Consider the following 19170-nt stretch of genomic DNA (forward strand, 5'->3'; position numbering starts at 1 on the left):
CGGGGCGCAGCCGCCGCCGGGCCGCCCCGCACCCATCCCGGTGCTCCGCGTCCCGGTGCGGAGCCGCTCCGGAGGCTGCCGCGGGAAGGGGCCCGTGCTGGCCGCGCCCGGCCCCGCCGCATCCCACGCTGGGAATTTCCACCCGGTTGGAAATGCCCGTGCCCGAACTSACCGGTAAATCCCGGTCCGGGCTGCGAATCCCCTTGCAGAGGGAGCGGTGCAACAGGTTCCTGGGGGGATTCGGCTCCCGCAGCCGTCGGAGGGGTCCGGGCACCCCCGGTCCTCGGTGCCGCTCGGGGACCCGCTTTGCGGCTACCGGGAGTGACGGTGTCCCGGGCGCAGCACGTCCCCCCGGCGCGCCGCTTTGGCGGGAGGAAAAGGGAGAGCCGGCCTGGAGCGTCGCTCCTYGGGCTTGGCCCGCGAGGGAACCCGTGTCCGGCCGAGCCCGCAGATCCGCGACGTGGCTGCGGACAAGGAGCCGAGCCGGAGCACGGAGACCCCTGCGGATGCCAAGGCCAGGAACCCTGGCGGACAGAGGGTTATCCCGGGACGTGCCGGATGTCCCTGGTGTCCCCACGGTGCTCCCGGTGACGCCCMGCTTTGCTCCTTGCTCCACTCGCASTGGTGCAAAGCCGGCCGGCGTCGCGGCCGCTTCCAGCTGCGAGCGGGAGACGGGAAGCTGTTCCAGGCCACCCTTGGCTGCGGGAAGGGGCTTTTTGTGGGTAACCTTAACCTWAAAGCTGCTCTTGAGGATGAGGATCCGTGAATGGGTGTCACCAGGGACGCATCCAAGGAGCCCGGTGCGTTCCCGTGTGGAAGAAGGACCCCCTTGGCTCTGTGGTGCTTGCACGGGAGCGCCCGGCTCCCTCCTGCGCCGCGGGCGCGCGCGAAGCTGCCGGCCGCTTTGCTGCTACCCCGAGGAGCCGGGCACGCCGCTCGATCCTCTGTGCGGTTCCCAGCGCAGCCTCCTGGACATGGAGCCGCATTCCCTGCCCCGGGAATGGGACAGCTCGGAGGCGCCGGCGCCCTGCGCCCGCTGGCGGCAGCTTTCCCTGCTCCGGGTCGGAGCAGGAGCGGCCGGCAGCTTTGGCGTGGGATGGATGCCACCATTCCTGATGGTTCGTGGCGATGGGATGGAGCGGTCAGCGGCACCTGCCGTGTTTCCGAAGCCGCCTGAATTAAGGATCAGGGTTAATTAGCACAAGGAAACCTTCAGCCTTGGGCGCTGCTGCGGGATTGCTCCGCGCGCTGCGACCCCGGGTTGGATTTGGAGCTCAGCCGGAGCAGCGGCTCCTGCAGCGGATGGAGCCTCCGGCTGCGCTCTTGTAGGATGCAGGTGATCCCACGGATGCCGTGCCAGGCACGGAGTCGCCTCCGAGTGCAACTTCCACCCTGGAACGAGCAGCTATCACGATGGACACAAAAGCTTTGGCCCCTGGATGCAGTGGGGTGGATAGGAATGAACGGAGACCCTCAACCCTGCGGCTTCCTGCACGYGCTGGAATCCCGAGTGCGGCACCGGAGCTGTTTCAATGGAATGGGAGCAGCGGTGGCCACGGAGCGGGCAGCTCAGCACGGAGGGAATTGCGGCTGGCAGCTGTGGTCAAGACCCAGGCAGTTGGAAAAGCTCCTTGTTTTTCCGGGCAGGATGGTGCTGGTCGCTGCACCCTGGGCGGGCGCGAGGTGTCCGGCTTGGGTGTCCTTGTTTCTGGAGCTTTTCCCGGCAGGTTTCTCCCTCGCGGGTTTATCTGCCTGACCCTGGAGCGGTTGCTTTGCAGATAGCGCCAGCTCTGCGCCGCTCCGCCGCCCGTGGTGGCCCCGGCTGCAGGACTTTGGTCCTGGCAGCACTTCACCGTGCTACGCATTGGCAGGGAACGCTTCCAAAACTCCCAGCTTTGGGAATTCGTGTTTTCCACGTGCTGTAAAGCTCCGGCGGGTGCAGTACGGGTGCACTAACGTCCAGGAGCCCCGTGCCTGGCCGCTGTGCGCGGTGATGCTCCTGCTGTGTCCCCATCCGCTGGCACTGGGAGAGACATCCCCGTCTCCCGCGCGCTTTGGGCACCGCTTGCACCGACGCTGCCCCTGGGCAGCAGCTTTGTAGGAAGGGCCGGGCGCTTGGTGGCCGTGTCCCTTCCAGGTGGAGGTTCTTGTGGCTGCAGCGCCGCGAGCTCCGAGCTGCGCCACGGGCAGGTGGCGTTGGGATTTGGCCATGGGGGCTGCCGTGGATGCAGCTGCGAGCGGCTCTGCCCGGCGCTGGGGTGCGGGACACCTGCATGGACCCACACGGCACCAAGGAGCTCGCTGCCTTAAGGCTCCTGTGGTCCCTASAGGTCCCTTCCAACCTCAAATCTCCCCTGGCCCCTCGGGGTCCCTTGGGTGCCCGTGTGACGCTCTCTGCCTCCCCGCAGGTGCTTTCGGGCTGTGCCATCATCGTGCGGGGGCAGCCGCGYGGGGGGCCGCCCCCCGAGCGCCAGATCAACCTGAGCAACATCCGCGCCGGGAACCTGGCGCGCCGCGCGGCCGCCGGCCAGCCCGACGCCAAGGACACCCCCGACGAGGTAGGTGCTCCCGCCGGGCACCCCGCGGCGCCTTCGGCACCCGCTGCCGCCTGTCCCGCACCGGCGAGGAGGCGTCCGAGGGCGTCGGTGCTCCGGAGGCAGCTCTCCAGTGGATCTTCCTCACTGATTTCCAGCCTCCAGGGAGGAGATGCGTCCTCGGTGTCACTGAGCGGGCACCTAATTGCGTTTAGATGGAGGAGCATTAATCGGAGSGTGCTTAAGGCTTCCCGGGTCCTTTATCCCGCTGCCGGGGGGCTCAGGATGTGGGGCCGAGTCCCGTCATGCTCTGGCACTTAGGGTGCAATTAGGGCTCCGGCTGCTTCCCATGCCTGGGACCGGAGCCCGGGAGATCCCTCGGTGCCTGCGGCCAGCACCACCGGAGCCTCGGCGCTGGGCACGGGGCTGACGGCGGAGGCCGGGGCACGGGGCGCTCGGATGGGTTTGCATGCAGCTCTGCTGCAGCTGGGTGGCACGGTGCCACGTCCCATGCTCACGGGTGTCCCCAAGCCTCACCAGGCTCGCGCCAGCCCTTCTGTCGGGCGGCCGCAGCTGAGGAGCGGCGAGGAGGCTGCGGGAGCCTCCTGCAACCTGTGCGCAGCCGCTCGTCTCCCTGCCGCTGCCCAGCCTGGTGGGTGCCATCCTGGATCCCTGGGGTGATGCCAGCTGCCAACAGGAGCGCCYGGAGCCCGGCATCCCACCCGGAGCCCGGCATCCAACCCAGAGCCCTCGCAAGGGGAACGGGGAGAGCAGCATTTCCCTCCTGCAGCAATAGGGTCACCGCGTCGCGAGCTCCTTAGCCTCCTCCAGTGCCTCCTGGTGCAGGAGCCGGTTGGAGTAACGGGAGGAATGGCGCACGGAGGGATGTGCCCGTGCCCGCGGGCGCCGCTCGTGCCCGCCAGCTCATGCCAACCTCTCTCCCCGCAGCCGTGGGGCTTCCCCGCGCGCGAGTTCCTGCGCAAGAAGCTCATCGGCAAGGAGGTGTGCTTCACCGTGGAGTACAAGACGCCGCAGGGCCGCGAGTACGGCATGGTGTACCTGGGCAAAGGTGAGCGGCGCGCTCGGGAGCGCRGGGCTGCCCTTCCCCGCGCCCGGTGCCGGGCGAGCCCGGGCCGCGCTGCGGAGCGAGCTCCCATGGAATTCCCTTTGCTGTTGAAAATCTCCGGCTCCTCGAAGCCTCCCGGAAGGGATTCATTTACTTGTGGGCCTTAATGAGGCACTGGAGCCGATGGCAGACCCGGCCATCCCACCCACGGACAGCAGCCGTCTCCCTGTTCCGAAGCAGGAGTGTCCCTGGAGCTGCTCCTGTGCCAGCTTGGACCTGGCCTGGGGTCCCTGGGGAAGCTGGTGGCCGTGGGGACTGTCCTTGGGGCTGAAATGTGGCAGCTCCATAAGCACCGTGGGTGCAGCCGGGAAACCGGCCGTTCCCGCACGGCATTCAGCACCTGGGAACGCAGAGGCGGAACCGCTGGGAGCCGGGCAGGCGGAACGGACTGGGCTGACGGGACCCCTCAGGAGGACCCACGGGCTGAGCCGGGTGTCCTGAGGTGGCTCCAGCTGTTGGCCTCCAGATGTGCATCCCTGGTGTCCTCTGCACTTTCCCCCGTCCTACAGGAGCTTGTGTCCCAGCAGCTGCTTTGGGCTGGGGACATCGCTGTCACTTCGAACCCTTCTATGGCAGGGAGTCTTTTTTGCTCTCACAATCCCCAACACAATCCCAAACAGCTCGAGCAGTTTGCAAGGGATTTTGTCCAAATGGGTTGTGAATATTTCCAAGGATGGAGACTCTGCAGCCCCATGAGCTACCTGTGTCCGTGTTCAATGGAGCTCACGGGGAATTTTCTTGCGTTCATCTGGAATTTYCGGTGTTTCTGTTCATGCCGATGGACTCTTGTCCTGTCACTGGGAATCACTGAGAGCCTGTCCCCATCCGCTGTTCCCATTCCCTTTAGGTGTTTGCACACATTGCTGGGATCCCCTCTCGGCCTCCTCTGCTGCAGCACCGCAGCCGCTGCTGCGGGCAGAGCTGCTCCGTCCCTCCTCGTGCCCGCAGCCCTTCCCCGCTCCCGCGGCCATGCCGGGTGCCCGTTCCCAGCCCTGTKCCCAGCGCTGCAGCCGGGGCCTCCCCAGGGCCGGGCAGAGGGGCCGGATCCCTCCCTGCGGCTGCTGCCGACGCTCTTCCCCGCGCGGCGCCGGAGACTGCGGCCCTGGGGCCACCAGGGCCACCGCTGCCTTGGGGACCCCCTGCTGTCCCCCAGCACCCCTAGGTGCATCATGCATGGGCCGGAGCCTGAGCATATCCATAATTCCCATCAGTGACTCCCTGGAATGGCTCGGGTCTCTTCATCCCCGCCAGGCTCTGCGCTTCTGCGCCAGGATTTTTGAGAGTGAGAGCAAGGTGACAACCCGCTGCTCCCCTCCCTCCGGCTCCCAGAGCACCTTTGCAGCTGGTTTAGCTCCCGGGGGAGGACAGGGTGCTGCCTGCAAGGAGGAGCGGTTCCCCCCGAGCGCAGGTGCCCGCGGGAGGCTGCACGCGGCACGGCTGCCCGCTCGGCTCCGCTGCACGCGTGGGGAGCAGGGCGTCCTGCCAGGGACAGGACAAGGGGTAATGGGTGCAAACTGCAACACTGGCACTTCCATCTCCAGGTGAGGAGGAACTTCTTCACTGTGAGGGTGACAGAGCAGTGGCCCAGGCTGCCCAGGGAAGTTGTGGAGTCTCCTTCTCTGGAGGTCTCCAAACCCRCCTGGATGCCACCCTGTGCCACATGCTCTTGGGTGTGCCTCCTGGAGCAGGAAGGTTGGCCTAGATGATCTCCAGAGGTCCCTTCCAAMCTTGAATATTCTGTGATTCTGTTGGTCCCTGCGCCCTTCACCTCCTTCCCCATCCCTGCATCGGCGCCTTCTCCGCGGCGCCGGCTGGACCTRCCCGCAGCCCCTTGGGAAGGCCACTGTGCTCGGGATCTGTGGCCGTCCTCCTCCGTTGGGCAGCCCAACACGTCTCTGCATTTATCACCAGTGGGCAGGACTTGATTCACCGCCCGTGGCAGATAAATCTGGAAGGGCGCTTTGCTGTTGGGCGCTGGCGCGCTCCGTCTCACTCATCTGCAGCCTCGCCGCCTGCACGGGCGTCTCCAGGTTCGGTGTCTTCCTCGGTGCTAAATCCCAGCTGCCGAAGCAAGAAACGAAGCATAAAACGTTTCCTRCTGGCGTTTGTCAGGGTTTAAGTACAATTGAGAGGGGGATGCTGCAGGTGCCGCCTGACGTTGGTGCTGCCCGTGGTGCAGGGAGAGGACACAGCGCAGGAGCGCGGGCACGGACCACGGCCTGGAACCGCCTCCGGGATGGCGCTAGCTTCTCCTTGGGGTGCCAGTCGTGCGTCCTCCCGGCTGCATGGGCACGTAGGGATGGTGCTGGCTTCTCCTTGGGGTGCCAATCGTGTGTCCTCCCGGATGCATGGGCACGTAGGGAGCACGGGAGGGTCGTTTTGGGTGCGCTCGCGCTCTGGGCGCATGGTGCCTCGTGTCCTGGTTCCTGTGTGTGCCGTGGGCTTCCTGCCGGCGCCTTTCACGCCCTCTCCTCTCTCCACAGACACCAGCGGCGAGAACATAGCCGAGTCGCTCGTGGCCGAAGGACTGGCCTCCCGCCGCGAAGGAATCCGAGCCAATAAGTACGTATGCCGTCACCTCCCCTGCGCCTTGGGTGCCTCTCCAGCAATGAGGCCTCCGCACTGGGAAGCGAGACGTGGGGCTCGGCTTTTATCTGCACCGGTCCCTGCTGGTGCTGGGCTCGTTTTGGGCCTCTGGTGCTGCAAAGCTCTGGGGTTTTGGAGCGCTGGGAGCAAAGCCTGGTGTGAGTCGGGGTGTTTTAGCTTGTGCAGGGCAGGCGGTGCCGGTACCACTGCCTGGCTTGCAGGAATTGCTGCTCCTCCTTGATGCCATGTGGAGGTGCTGGGCCTGGGAGCCGGATCCCATCGGGAATCAAAGGCCTTGGAGGCTTCGCTGCCTGGTACCGGAGGCTGCCCGGGGCTTGGCTGCTGTTACAGGGTGCAGATCACCTTTGTGGCAGCCCTGTAACCACCAGCCACTGTTCCCTCCCTGTGTGGGTGCACAGGAAGCTCGCCCGTGCCGCTTCCCAAAGCCCTTCCTGGGCGCTCTCCATGCTCCAAAGCTTGGGCACCCTCCAYGCAGGGCGCTCGGCAGCGCGGGCTGCGAACAGGTACGTTGTGCACGTGGCCAAGGGCACACGGGGCTGCCGTTCAGCCTCAAGCTGTGCCTGTCCCTGCACGATATTTGTGTGGGCTTGTGGCCTTGGCTCCCCAACGGGGCTGTSCCGAGAGCCCCTTGGGGAGCCCAATCCAGCCCATCCAGGCCCTGCTGAGGCTGTGGCCACAGTGGGAGCCCAGTCGGAGCTGCCCAGGTTGCAGGTGCYGTTGCCACCAGGTTGCTTGCACAGCTTGTGGCCAAGCAGCCCCGACGCTTGTGCCAGCCAAACGCCTGGGTTGCACTTGTTGCTGCACCGGGCACGGGTGGCATGGGACCGCAGCGCCATCTCTCCCACTGCCACTGCAAATTCAGGGGGTTTAGCTCAGTGCAGTGCAGCTTTTAGCACTGCATGGGGCACTCCATCACGAAGGAGCACTTGGCAGCATGGAGCTCGTTTGCCTGCAGGCTTGCATTCGCTAGGCTTTATATTTTTTCATGAACTGGCTTTATATTTTTTCATGAGCCAGCTTTATGTTTTTTCATGAACTGGCACTCTTTTTCCTGCTGGTCTTGCAAAGAACCATCAAGAGGCCCTGCAAGCCCCACCTGGGGGGGGCTGCGCTTTGGATTTGGTTCTGAGACCGTGCAACATGAATCACTCGGTTGCAGAGAGGGGCAGCTCTGCTAGGCAGGRTTGGGACTGGGGCTCCTCTTGCCCTAATGGGGCTGAGCTCCTTGTGCCCAGCGATCCCACGGCTTTGCTGGCTTCGTGGAATGTGGTGGACCCTGCTCCGTAAGGATGCAGGTGACCTGTGCCCATGCCAGTCTGGACTTGGCACCGGAGCGGTGCTCTCGGCAGCCCATTGGAGGCCGGTGCTGCTGGGATGCTCCATGGAGGTTGAGTCATCCATCAAACCAGGGTCTGGAGCAATTGCCCCACTTGATCCTGGAATGAAACCTGCTCTTAAGTACGTGAAGGGAGAATGTAGGGAGGAAGGGGCCAAGCTCTTCTCGTTGGTGGCCAGTGACAGGACAAGGGGAAATGGGTGTAAGTTGAAACACAGGAGCTTCCATCTCCACGGCAGGAGGAACTTCTTGACTGTGAGGGTGACAGAGCAGTGGAACAGGCTGCCCAGGGAGGTCTCCTTCCCTGGAGGTCTCCAAAACCCGCCTGGATGCCGCCCTGTGCCCCGTGCTCTGGGTGTGCCTGCTGGAGCAGGAAGGTTGGACTAGATGATCTCCAGAGGTCCCTTCCAACCTTGAACGTTGTGTGATTCTCAGCCACCTCAGGGAGGGCTCTGGTCCTATGTGAGGAGCTGAGAGCGYGACTACCCGGCGCTCTGCTTTGTCCCTGCTTTCCCCGCAAAACCGAGGTTGGCCGTGTCGGCCTGTCACCCTGGCCCCGCTCCGGACAGCGCGGGGACATCTGCTCGAGCAGCAGCTCGCGCTCTGCTTGGCGGCTCGTCCCCATCGAGGAGGGTTGCACAGGGAAGTCAGCTGGAGAACGCGGAGCACCCCTTGCTTGCAGCCTCCGTGGGCTCCTTCCACCTAAGAGGTGAAGCTCGTCCCTACGCCCTGTGCCTGGCCCTTCTGGTCTGGCCTTGTGCCACAGGGAAGCGAGATATGGAGATGTGATGGGACACGCTGAGCCACGCGCGTGGCGGGTGACTGCAGGGACCTCAGCGTTCAGCAGACTGCAGCTTTGCCCTGAGCTGGGCTCGAGAAAGCTGGAAAAAAAGCCCCATTTATTTAATGGCTATTTAAATAATGGGTTATGACAGTGCTTGGCAGCATCTTCCACGGTCAGGGGTTTGGCTGCCTCCTCGRTAGGGCGCTGGGTGCTGCTGCGTTCAGCCTTGGCAGGTGGACGTGGGGTGCTCTTGGGCAGGCTCAGGGGGTGGCCGGGGCTCTGCGCTGCCTGCAGCACAAACCCTCTCGCCCAGGGTCCCATCCAGGCTGGGGTGGTCTAGGTCTAAGGATGTGACTTGTGGCTGTTGTTCCCAATGCCAAGGAGTGCAGGAGCACGCGCTGTCCTTCCTGTGTGTCCCCAGGTCCCAGCTCCAGCACCCCGACGCCCGCACGGGTTAATCTCATCTCTGTTCTTCCTTTGCAGTCCCGAGCAGAACAGGCTGGCGGAGCTGGAGGAGCAGGCGAAATCCGCCAAGAAGGGCATGTGGAGCGAGGGCACGGGCTCGCACACCATCCGGGACCTCAAGTACACCATCGAAAACCCTCGCCACTTTGTGGACTCCATGCACCAGAAGCCGGTCAATGGTGAGTGTCACGCTGTCTGCCTGCTTTCTTGATGAGCCTTTCTGCTGGTCAGCAGTGCTTCTGCACTCATTCTCCTGCAGTCTGGTGGTCAGGGTGCCCAGGGCCACAGTGGGTGGGTTGCAGAGCACGGGGCTGCTTGGGCAAAACCTGCCAAGCTGGGACCAATGCCCAAGTGGTGCAACCCCCCCGACTCGCCTTTGCAACGGTGSAAATCCCCCAGCTCGCTTTTGCAACGGTGCAAGGCCCCAGACTCGACTTTGCAGTGGTGTAAATCCCCCAACTCGCCTTTGCAATGTGCAACCCCCCCGACTCGCCTTTGCAACGGTGCACCCCTGCCCCGAGTCACCATTGCAATGGTGCAAATCCTTCAACTCATCTTTGCAATGGTGCAAACCCCCCAATTTGCTGTTGCAGTGGTGCAACCCCCCTGATTTGCCATTGCAGTGGTGCAACCCCCCTGACTCGCCGTTGCAATGATGCAAATCCCCTGACTCACCTTTGCAATGGTGCAAACCATTACCGATCTCATCCTCCTCTTGCAAACGCTCCCGACCGGCTCGGCGCTGAGCGTCTGTGGGAGGAGGAGGAGGTCGGCGTCGCCGCTGTGGCTCRCGGTGAGCCCTGTGTCTGTGATTCTGTCCTGCAGCCATCATCGAGCATGTCCGGGATGGCAGCGTGGTGAGAGCCCTCCTCCTCCCAGATTACTACCTGGTCACTGTCATGCTCTCGGGCATCAAGGTGAGCGTTGGTTGATGTACCCAGGCCCGCTGGCATCTGGGGCTCTTCTGCTTTGCATCACGTTCCCCCTTACAGGCTGTGTGGGCCAAAGCCCCTGGCTCAGCGGGGAGGTGGCACTGGGGTGGCTGAGGGCTTGCTGGCACCCAGGTGGCCGTGCTGCTGCTTGCTGTCACAGTCCCCTCTGCTGCACGCCAAGAGAGGGTTTGCTTTGCCCATGCACACTGCACGAGTGCCCCCCAGGAGGGTTGTGCTGGGAGCCAGTTTGACTCTGTACGTGGGATTGCTCCCAGCAGGATTTGCAGCATGGGTGGCACAGGGATCACTGGAGCACAAGTGCCCTTGCKCTCCTCYCCTCAGGATGCAGCCTGAGCACAAGAGGACCAAGGAGCCGCATTCCTCCTCCTCCTCTTCCCAYGCCCTGAGGGCACCCAAGTTTGGGGTTCGTGGCACTTCCTCGCTCTTCCCACAAAGCCAGCATATAAGAAAGCTCCTGGAGGGGTGTCCTCAGAGATGCGGGTGTCCCTCCAGTGTCCTTCCCACTGCTGGCACTGCCCTGGCCCTGCCCCAGTGCTCGATAGGCAGCGCAAGGCACAAGCAGAGCAGAGGGCAGAGCTGCTCCTCTCGGCCGTCTGGTTCTTGCCCCGTGTCTCCAAGATGCACAGGCCAAGCTGAGCGTGGGGAAGGGTCTCTGCAGCCCCTGGCCTGGGCAGCTTTGGGCCAGTCCTAGCACGCTGTGCTCCGTACCGTGGCGCTTGCAATCGCCTTGCAGGACAAGCGAGGTTTGCAGCGCCCGTGCTGAGGTTGTAGGGGGCAGGCAGCCCCATGCCCTCCCCTCGCGCCCCTCTTGACTGTGCCCGCTTCCGCAGTGCCCCACGTTCAAGCGGGAGGCGGACGCCACCGAGGTGCCCGAGCCGTTTGCGGCGGAAGCCAAGTTCTACACGGAGTCCCGGCTGCTGCAGAGGGATGTGCAGATCGTCCTGGAGAGCTGCCACAACCAGAACATCCTGGGCACCATCCTGCACCCGGCAAGTGGGGCCGCTGCCGGCCAGGGCTGGGACAGGGGACATGGCACATGGGACACGGGACAYGCTCCCTGCGGGCACAGCACTGCTGCTGTTCCTTTGCCCGAGKTGCTAGTGGTTGCTGCAAGGTTAAGTTGCCTCCGACGGGGAATTGCAGCGGGACTAAAGACCAGTCTCCCTGTGTGTCCTCTGCTCTAGCACAGCTCGGAGCAGTGGGTGCTGCAGGCTCTTCCCAGGCAGTGGGTGCAGAAAGACCTGTGGGCTCTGAGCTAGGAGGTGTGGGAGCTTGGGGGCTTCTTCCCCATGGCTACGGATCAGAGAGCACCCCAAGATGGGCGAAGGAAGCCCCCAGTTCGGACTGTGATGTGTAGGGGAGTGGGTGCAAGGGCTGACGCCACGTGCCCTTGTCTGCAGAACGGGAACATCACGGAGCTGCTGCTGAAGGAGGGCTTTGCCCGCTGCGTGGACTGGTCCATCGCCGTGTACACCCGCGGCGCCGACAAGCTGCGCGCCGCCGAGCGGTGAGGCTGGGAGGAGCCCGGCGCTGGAGCTGGGCACGGGCACTGGGCATGGGTGCTGGAGCTGGGTGCTGGAGCTGGGCACGGGTGTCAGACCTGGGCACAGGAGCTGGGCATGGGTGCCGGAACTGCAGACAGGCACTGGGCACGGGCACCAGTGCTGGGCATGGGTGTTGGGCATGGGTGCCGGAGCTAGGCACAGGCACTGGTGCTGGGCACAGGCATCGGCACTGCGCATGGACACCGGAGCTGGGCCCTGGAACTGGACATGGGCGCCGGAGCTGGGCACGGGTGCTGGGCGCGGGCGCCAGGGCTGGGCGCGGGCGCCGGAGCTGGGTGCTGGGTGCTGGAGCCGGGCATGGGCATTGGAGTTGGACACAGGCACTGGTGCTGGGCACAGGCACTGGCACTGCGCATGGGCACCGAAGCCAGGCATGGACACCAGCGCTGGCTGCTGGAGCTGGGCACGGGTGCTGGGAATGGGAGCTGGGCACGGGCACCAGAGTTGGACACAGGCACTGGCGCTGGGCACGGGCACTGGCACTGCGCATGGGCACCGGAGCCGGGCACGGGCCCTCCTCGGGGTCTGCCGCCGCTGCACGGGCACCGCTGCGCTCTTGCTGCGCTGCTCCTCGGGCCCTGCTCTCCCYGCTGCCTGGGCACGGGAGGCTCCGGGGATTTGCATGGCTCACCAGGCTGATGTCCCTGGTCGCAGTGCAAGCCTCAGGCCCGGGCTGGGGTCTGGTGGGTGCGAGGTGCACGTCCTTGTGATGGGACCTGCACCACCTACATCAGGACTGGCCCCAAGGGGCTTGTCCTCGTGTCGGTGGTGGCAGCCACCCGGGATGGATGCCCTGGGCTGTGGGGCAGGCTTTGGCTTGGGGCTGTGCTCACCTGGCCTTGCTGTGGGGTGAGCCCGCTCGCTTGCAGGTGCCACCAAGGGCTGAGGTCACCCTGTGACAACCTGGGCGCTGTGTGCCCCATCTGCTCTCCTGGGGACACCAGCACYGGGCGTCACAGACGTGTGCCTCTCACCAGGTACGCCAAGGAGCGCAAGCTGAGGATCTGGAGGGACTACGTGGCCCCCACGGCGAACCTGGACCAGAAGGACAAGCAGTTCGTAGCCAAGGTAGGGTCTGGCGGGCAGGGACAGGGGCCCACGAGGTTGGTGCTGCCCTTGGCGCTTCCACGTGTGGCTGGGAATTCCGCCGGGATCCCGCTGCGAGACGTCCCTTCCCTGTGAGCCGTGTTGTAGAGGTGGTGCATGTAGCCTTGCGCCACATGCCAACGAGGTGGCATCGCGCACCCCTTCCCTGGCACGCCAGAGCCAGGAATCCCACCAGGGAAGCACAGTCTCCGTCCCGATGGAGAGAGGTCTTGGGCTATCCAGACCTGAGCTTTTCCTCATACAGCATCATTGCCTGCCCCACATATGTGGGGCTGAAGCGGAGTCAACAAATAATTGGTGGGACCTCTGGAGATCCCCAGGGTCCCCCATGGTGGGTTGTCCAGGCCCTTGTCCAGTTGGGTATCCAGCATCTCCACAGATGGAGACTCCCGCACCCCTTCATGCACCCCATCTGGGTTGGGGGGGTGCCCACCCTCACAGTGGGGAGATGTTGGATGTTCAGGTGGAGTTTCCCGTGTTTCAGTTCATGGCCATTGACTCTCGTCCTGTCGCTGGGCACCACTGGGAGAGTCCGGCCCCATYTTCTTTATCTTCACGTATTCACGAGGGTGGATGAGGTCCCTCCTGAGCCTTCTTTTCTGCAGCTCCGTGGTCCCAGCTCTCTCCGCCTCTCCTCACATCAGAGCTGTTCCTATCCCTTCATCTCTGTGGCCTTTGCTGGGCACCAGCAGCTCCACGTCCCTCGTGCCTTGGGCCACCCGCAGCTGGACCCAGTGTGGCAGCTGTGGCCTGGGGTGCTGTTGGCCTTTGGGGGCACATTCCTGGCCTGTGTTCCTGTCCCTCAGCACCGCAGATCCTTCTGCAGAGCTGCTCCCTGCTGGTTCCCCAGCCCGTCCTGGCGCTGGGGGTTATTGCTCCCCGGGACAGGACCCTGCCCTGTCCTGGTGGAACCTCCTGAGGTTCCTCTCTGCCCATCTCTGGGCTGCCCGCGCCCCTGGGCACATCTCCAGGGTGGCTTTGCCGCAGGCTGGTGTCACCGCAGCCCTGGGGTGGTGTCCAGGGGATGGGGTGAACACGCAGGGCGGGATGCAGGGTAGGATGCAGGGTGGGATGCAGGCTGCATCCCACGGCGTTTCCCGGCCGGAGGGACCTCGGTGGTGAGCAGGGTGCGTGCTGGAGCGCAAGTCTGGCCGGGAGTGGCGCGTGCCACCTTCGGAGCCGTGGTCCCGCTAGATGGTGCTGCCGGCTCGCTGCTGCGGCGGGATGCAGGGATGCAGCGCTGCCTTTCTTGGAAAGCCGCCCTGGCCGGCACGAGCCCACAGGGCACCMGTGGGGCCGGCCCCTGCTGGCGGGAAGAGCCCGTCCTGCGCCGTGGGGCCGGTGCCCACAGTGGCACAGTGCAGTTATCTGCACGGGCAGAGCGGGCAGGCGGAGGCTYCTGGTGCTGGGGAGATGCCCATCCACGTGGCGAGCGGCTTGGGTGCAARGTGCCCGGGGTCTGGCATTGCCCCACCAAGGGCGAGCGAGGGCAGCAGCAGCTGGAGAGCCAAGGGGCAGCTCCAGCCTCCRGTTTTCTCATGGGAAAATTCACACTGGGAAGGATGGGGGTCTCCCTGCCGCACGGAAGGGCCAGGGGGACCCCAGGGCTCAGAGCGCGCCGGGATCCCTGGCATCGCGCCGGGGCTGTGCCAGCCCTGTGCCCGCAGCTGCAGGGCCTGGTTTGGGCTGTGCCGCAGGGATGCGCGAGCCGGGAGGAGGAGGAGGAGGAGGAGGATCCCACCCTGCCTTTGCGCCGTGCGGGAGCGCCTTGGCTCTGGCTAATTTTGGCTGCTGCTGCTGCGGTGCCGAGCTGCCCGCGTGGAGACAAAAGCGGCTGGCGGAGGGAGGGGGGCGGGAGGAGGAGGAGGAGGAGGAGGAGGAAGTCTTGGCCTCAATCGCGGATTTGATGCCTGCAAGTGGTGGAGCAAGTGGCAAGCAGAAAAGCAGCGGAATAAAAATTTGAAGAGACTGGAGACTTTCTTCCGAATTCCCGATGTCAGCTTGTCTTAGAGCACCCGGGAATCGGGGCAGCGTTGCTCSCAGCTGAATACATTACACTTAAAGCTACCCCGTGCCAAAAGCTGTTTGCGCGGCGCCTTTCCGCAGGGCCTCGCCAGCCTGCACGGGGCCGCGACGTCCCCTTGGCCTCGCRCTCGGGGACACGGGATCCGGGGCAGGAGGTGGCTCTGATGGCAGCAGCTCAGCCGGAGCGCGCGGCACGGGGGCCGGTGACGGGCACCCTTTGCACCCCGGCGTGTTCCATCCCTCGCTATCCACGGGGACCTGCTCGAGCGAAACGGAGACGCTGTTTGGGGATGAGACGTGTTCTTCTTCCCTTTGATATTTGATTCCTTCTCTGCAGCATCCGCGGCTCGCGGGAGCGCCCGACCCCGCGGCGGCACCGATGCCCTCGAGCATGAGATTCGATTACCGCGTTGCGAGGGCCGCGGTGCCGCGAGGCGCCGCATCCCGCGGGAGCCGGGGCTCCGAGGCGCCCGCAGGGGCTCGCTGTGCTCCGAGGAGCCCGCGCCGTCCTTGGTGTCTGCTTTGATTTTAATTCCTGTAATCCGGTTATCCCTTTGACTAAGCACGTTTGCAGGGACGGATGTGCTCGCCGGGCACGAAGGGCTGCRAGTTATGAAAGTCCTTCCTCCCTTTGCGCGGCACCGGGGGTGCTCGGGGCAGGCACGGGGCTGCTCGGGGTGCCCAGGGGGACAGCGATGCCTGGGCACGGGCAGCTCTGTGCCTGGCTGCTGGGCTGCTTGGGAGCGCTTYGCAGCGCAGACCTGCCGGGCACTGCTCTGGCTTTGAGCTGCCTGCAGCCTCCCCAGCCCTGCGTTACCCCCTGCTCTCTCCTGTGCACCCCAGGTGCACGCAGAGACCCCAACAGAGACGTGGGACCCGGTAGCAGCTCCAGCCCGTCTCCCCTCCCGGCACCGAGTCACCCGTGTGCTTGTTTCTGCAGTGGGAGCCTTTGGGGAGATGAGGCCCCATGGGGCTAGGTGCTCAGGGGTGTCCCAACGTGTGGGAATGTGGGACAAAGAGGTGCCACCCAGCTGAGCACCAACCCTTCCATCACCTCTCAGCTGGTGCAAAGGGGTGCCCGGGACCCGCGCGGCTGGCGGGCGCCGCTCACCCGCGCTCTCCCCGCAGGTGATGCAGGTGCTCAACGCCGACGCCATCGTGGTCAAGCTGAACTCGGGCGACCACAAGACCATCCACCTGTCGAGCATCCGCCCGCCGCGGCTCGAGGGCGACAGCGCGCAGGTAGGCGCCGCGCCACGACCGGAGCTCCCCACCGCTGCCTGCGGATGTGCAGGGCCCCGGGATGCTCCCTGTGTATGGAGATGGGTGCTCCGGGCAGGGCTCCCTGTGTGTGGGGCTCCAGGGACTCGTTGCCACATGCAGACGTTGCCCGCGCTGCTCTGCCCCTCATGCACTGGGTGCTGCGTGCATTGCACCAGCGCTGGGCTCCCCATGCGCCTGCAGCGGCACCTGGCATGATGGGCACAGCATGCGGTGCAAACCGCAGTTTGGGAGCTTCTGTCTGATTTTATACCTGGGAAAATGGGAATAACTGCCTGGATTGGGCTGTTCCTCGCGCCGCTTCCGTAATGGAGAGCGGGCGGGTGGGAGCTGTGGCTTGAGGCAGCTCCATGCGCTCCTCTTGCTCTGCAAAGTGCTTGACTGGTGGCCGTGCACTCCTAGGACATCACGGAAAGGTTTCCCCGTGCCATGCTATGCCGCCGGTGCAAAAAGCTTGAGATCCTGCCCTGGGATCCTGCTCTTCCTGTGGGTCCCAGTCCATCCAGGGCAACCTCCTCCTGGTGCTCCCAGGTGGAAGCCCCTGCCTGGCTCCCTGCCTACCAGGCTCGGGAATTTCTCCCTTCTTAGGTCCTCCCGCTTGTTCTCTTTAATCTCCAGCTCTATTTGTGTGATTTCTTAATTATTGGTGGATGCAATTAATGAAACATCCCCTCCCAGGTCACTTGTGAGGGCTCTGCCCGCGCCGGGGCCGCGGCTGCAAGCGGCAGCATCCGCTGCATCCGTGGCATCCACTGCCGCATGCAGCCGCGGCCGGGGCGGCCCCGGCGCGGGCAGAGGCAGCATCTCCCGGGAATGTGTCTCCCGGGAATGCACCGGAGCAGCCTGCACGCTCCTCCCTAGCAACGGCAGAGCTGGAGCGGCCTTCCAGCGGGAGCCACTTCCCGCTGCCGCCTCCCTGCACCGCGGCTGGCAGTTTGGCACCTTCCTATTCCTCATTTTGACCACCTAAAAGTCAGTGTAAGCAACTGCTGCGGCCTTTCCCGCTGCGCTGCTGCATCCTCCTGCAAGGACATCCCAGGAAAAACGTGGGATCCATTCCTCAGGGACCTCTGCTGTGTCCTGAGCTGATGCCAGYGTTCCCGGGATGCCTGCTGCTCCGAGCAGTGCCTTCTTTGGAGCTGCATCCCGGGAGCTGCAGGAGCCCGGAGGCAGCTCCGGCGGCCGGTGGCCCCAGGCCTTGTTTTTCCATGGGATCACATAGAAAAGAAAGGACCTGGAGGAGGAGGAGGAGCAGCCCAAGAAGTGGCATTCGGGTGCAGCTGGCAGCACAWGCGGCAGCTCCTGCCTGGCGCCGGGAGCCTCTCCGCTTTCCCTGGGCGCTCCCGGCTTATCCCTGCGTTTTGCAGAGCTTGGTTTCGCCTCAACCGTTTTCCCTCGGCGTCCATCCCTTTGCACGGCTCCGTTGCAGCGCCTATCTAAATGAGTATCTTAATTGGTGCCACTGGCAGGGGGTGGCACGTGGAGGGGCAATGCCCGGGGAAGGAGCCTGCGAGCGCCGCGGGATGCGCGGGGCCGCGCGCGCTGCAATGACACCCCAAGGTTGACACCGGGGCGGCTGCCGCTGCTGCACTGCCCGCTCGCKGCAAGCCAGCGCTTCCCGGTGCTCAGGGCCTGGTGCATGCATGGAATGCACCAGGGTGTCCCATCGGGATGCGCGTGCAGGTTTGCAGCGTCCTGGCCCGCTTGCCCGCGGGGCTCCCAGGCCGTCGCCGCTGCCSGTGGAGCCGTCACGGGGATGCAGGGCAGTGCGGTTGAGCTGCAGGGCTTTCCCCGCTGCCATCTGCTTCCAGAGATGCTCCTRCGCTGCAGGGAGCGGCGCTGCTTCCCCCGGGACTGAGGAGGAATTCCGCTTCCTCCGGGTTCTCCTCTACCTCTCCCAGCGTCCGTCTCTCCTCTCAGCAGCTCCCTGTGTCTCATCTTGCTTAGGATTTTCCTGCGTTTTGTCCCTTCCTTTCYACCTGCTCCTCCTTGATGCTGCTCGGTGCAAGGGGTGTTTTGGGGCCAGTTTGGGTGRACACTCCATCTCCACGGGTCCCTAGTGCTGCATTCCAGCCTCGCGCCACCCTTCCCAGAGCAGCACCCATCCTGCTCCCAATTCATGCTGACTTCTCCATCGCTTGCCCGGGCGGCCCCTGCTCAGGGTCCCTCTGCTGCTTTTCCATTGCTTGGGACTCTTCTTGGCATCTTCAATGCAACCACCCCTGGGCAAAYCTGGAGATCCTCCTGGAGCAGCCGAGCTCCCCAGCATCATCCTGCCCGGTCAGGAAAGTGGGAATCTCCTTGTCCTCCGGAGCCCTGAGTGATGCCCGCTTATGGGCAGCACCTCCGGGTTGGAATCTAGGCTCCGGAGCGATGCTGCATCCCACTCCGTGGCAGCCAGGAGCTTCCGTACGGCTCCGCTTCCCGCGCCACTCTTGTTTCCCTGTTTGTCGAGCAGGATTTGTACTACGAGAAGCTCGCCGCGCTCCAAGAGCATGAAAGATTAATGAGGAGCAAGCCCAGGCACTCATCAGTGTCTCGTCTCCGCTAAATTGCAGTTACAAGGATCATGGCAACTCATCCATGTGTTGTGTAACCGAACTGATTGCGGGCACGGACGGGGCGCGTGGCGGGCCCGGCTCCGCCGCCGGAGCAGCGCCGCGTGAAACGCTAAGTGCTCCGGCATCTGGCCTTAATGCAGTCTAAATATTGGCAGAGGAGAGGCGCGCCGGAGGAGACGGGCGCCGCGAGTYGGGGCACAGAGTTCCCTGATCAATATTTAATCGGGGCTGGAAGCGCTTCCCGGGAGGAGACGCGTGAAGTCAGCATGTTCCTGGAGCTGTTCCTYGGCCTGCGGGCGCAACGCCGCGCCGGAGCGCTGAGCTTGCAGCTCTGCCCGGCTCCCTTCCCCCTGCGGAGCCGTTGCGCGCGCGCCTCGCACCGCTGCGCTCTGGATGCGCTCCGGATACGGCGCCCGCTCTTGCTCCGTGGCCTCGCGGGGCTGTCCGGAGCCTTCCTCCAACCTCCTTCCTCCTCCTCGCGCCAGGGGCGAGCTGGCGTGGCTGGCTCCGGCACGCATCAGGCCCTGCRCTGTCCCCGTCAATTGTTCACGGTTTGCAGAGCCAAACTTGGGAAAAAAGCAGAGGAAACGGGGGGAAAAAAGGCAGCGGCGGGTGGCGAAGCGGGGGGAGCTGCTGCTCCCGGTTTTCCAGGCTCCTGGCCAGCGGCCTGGCCGGATCCCACTCGCGATCCTGCTGCTGGAGCTGCCGGTGGCTTCGGAGCACTGGCTGTGCCTGCAGGCCGTGCTCGGCGTGCTTCCCGAAGAGCGCGATCCGCAGTGCCGGCATGCTCCTGATGCGGAGGAGCTGCGGCCAGCCTGGATGCTCG

The 19170-nt window shown here is 64.7% G+C and overlaps 1 protein-coding gene across 1 annotated transcript in view; it reads left to right on the forward strand.

Moving 5' to 3' along the window:
* Positions 1-1459: 1459 nt before the first annotated feature.
* Positions 1460-19170, forward strand: part of SND1 (staphylococcal nuclease and tudor domain containing 1) — a 48211-nt gene continuing 30500 nt past the window's right edge. The window contains exons 1-10 of the mRNA XM_026046527.1: positions 1460-1510; positions 2409-2558; positions 3483-3603; positions 6144-6222; positions 8871-9031; positions 9678-9769; positions 10636-10794; positions 11206-11312; positions 12348-12438; positions 15631-15744. Coding sequence (XP_025902312.1) covers positions 1460-1510; positions 2409-2558; positions 3483-3603; positions 6144-6222; positions 8871-9031; positions 9678-9769; positions 10636-10794; positions 11206-11312; positions 12348-12438; positions 15631-15744 — 1125 coding nt within the window. The remainder of the gene's footprint in view (positions 1511-2408; positions 2559-3482; positions 3604-6143; positions 6223-8870; positions 9032-9677; positions 9770-10635; positions 10795-11205; positions 11313-12347; positions 12439-15630; positions 15745-19170) is intronic.

Source organism: Nothoprocta perdicaria, unplaced genomic scaffold, assembly GCF_003342845.1.
Source record: "Nothoprocta perdicaria isolate Ctin4 unplaced genomic scaffold, notPer1 scaffold_447, whole genome shotgun sequence".
NCBI classification, from domain to species: domain Eukaryota; kingdom Metazoa; phylum Chordata; class Aves; order Tinamiformes; family Tinamidae; genus Nothoprocta; species Nothoprocta perdicaria.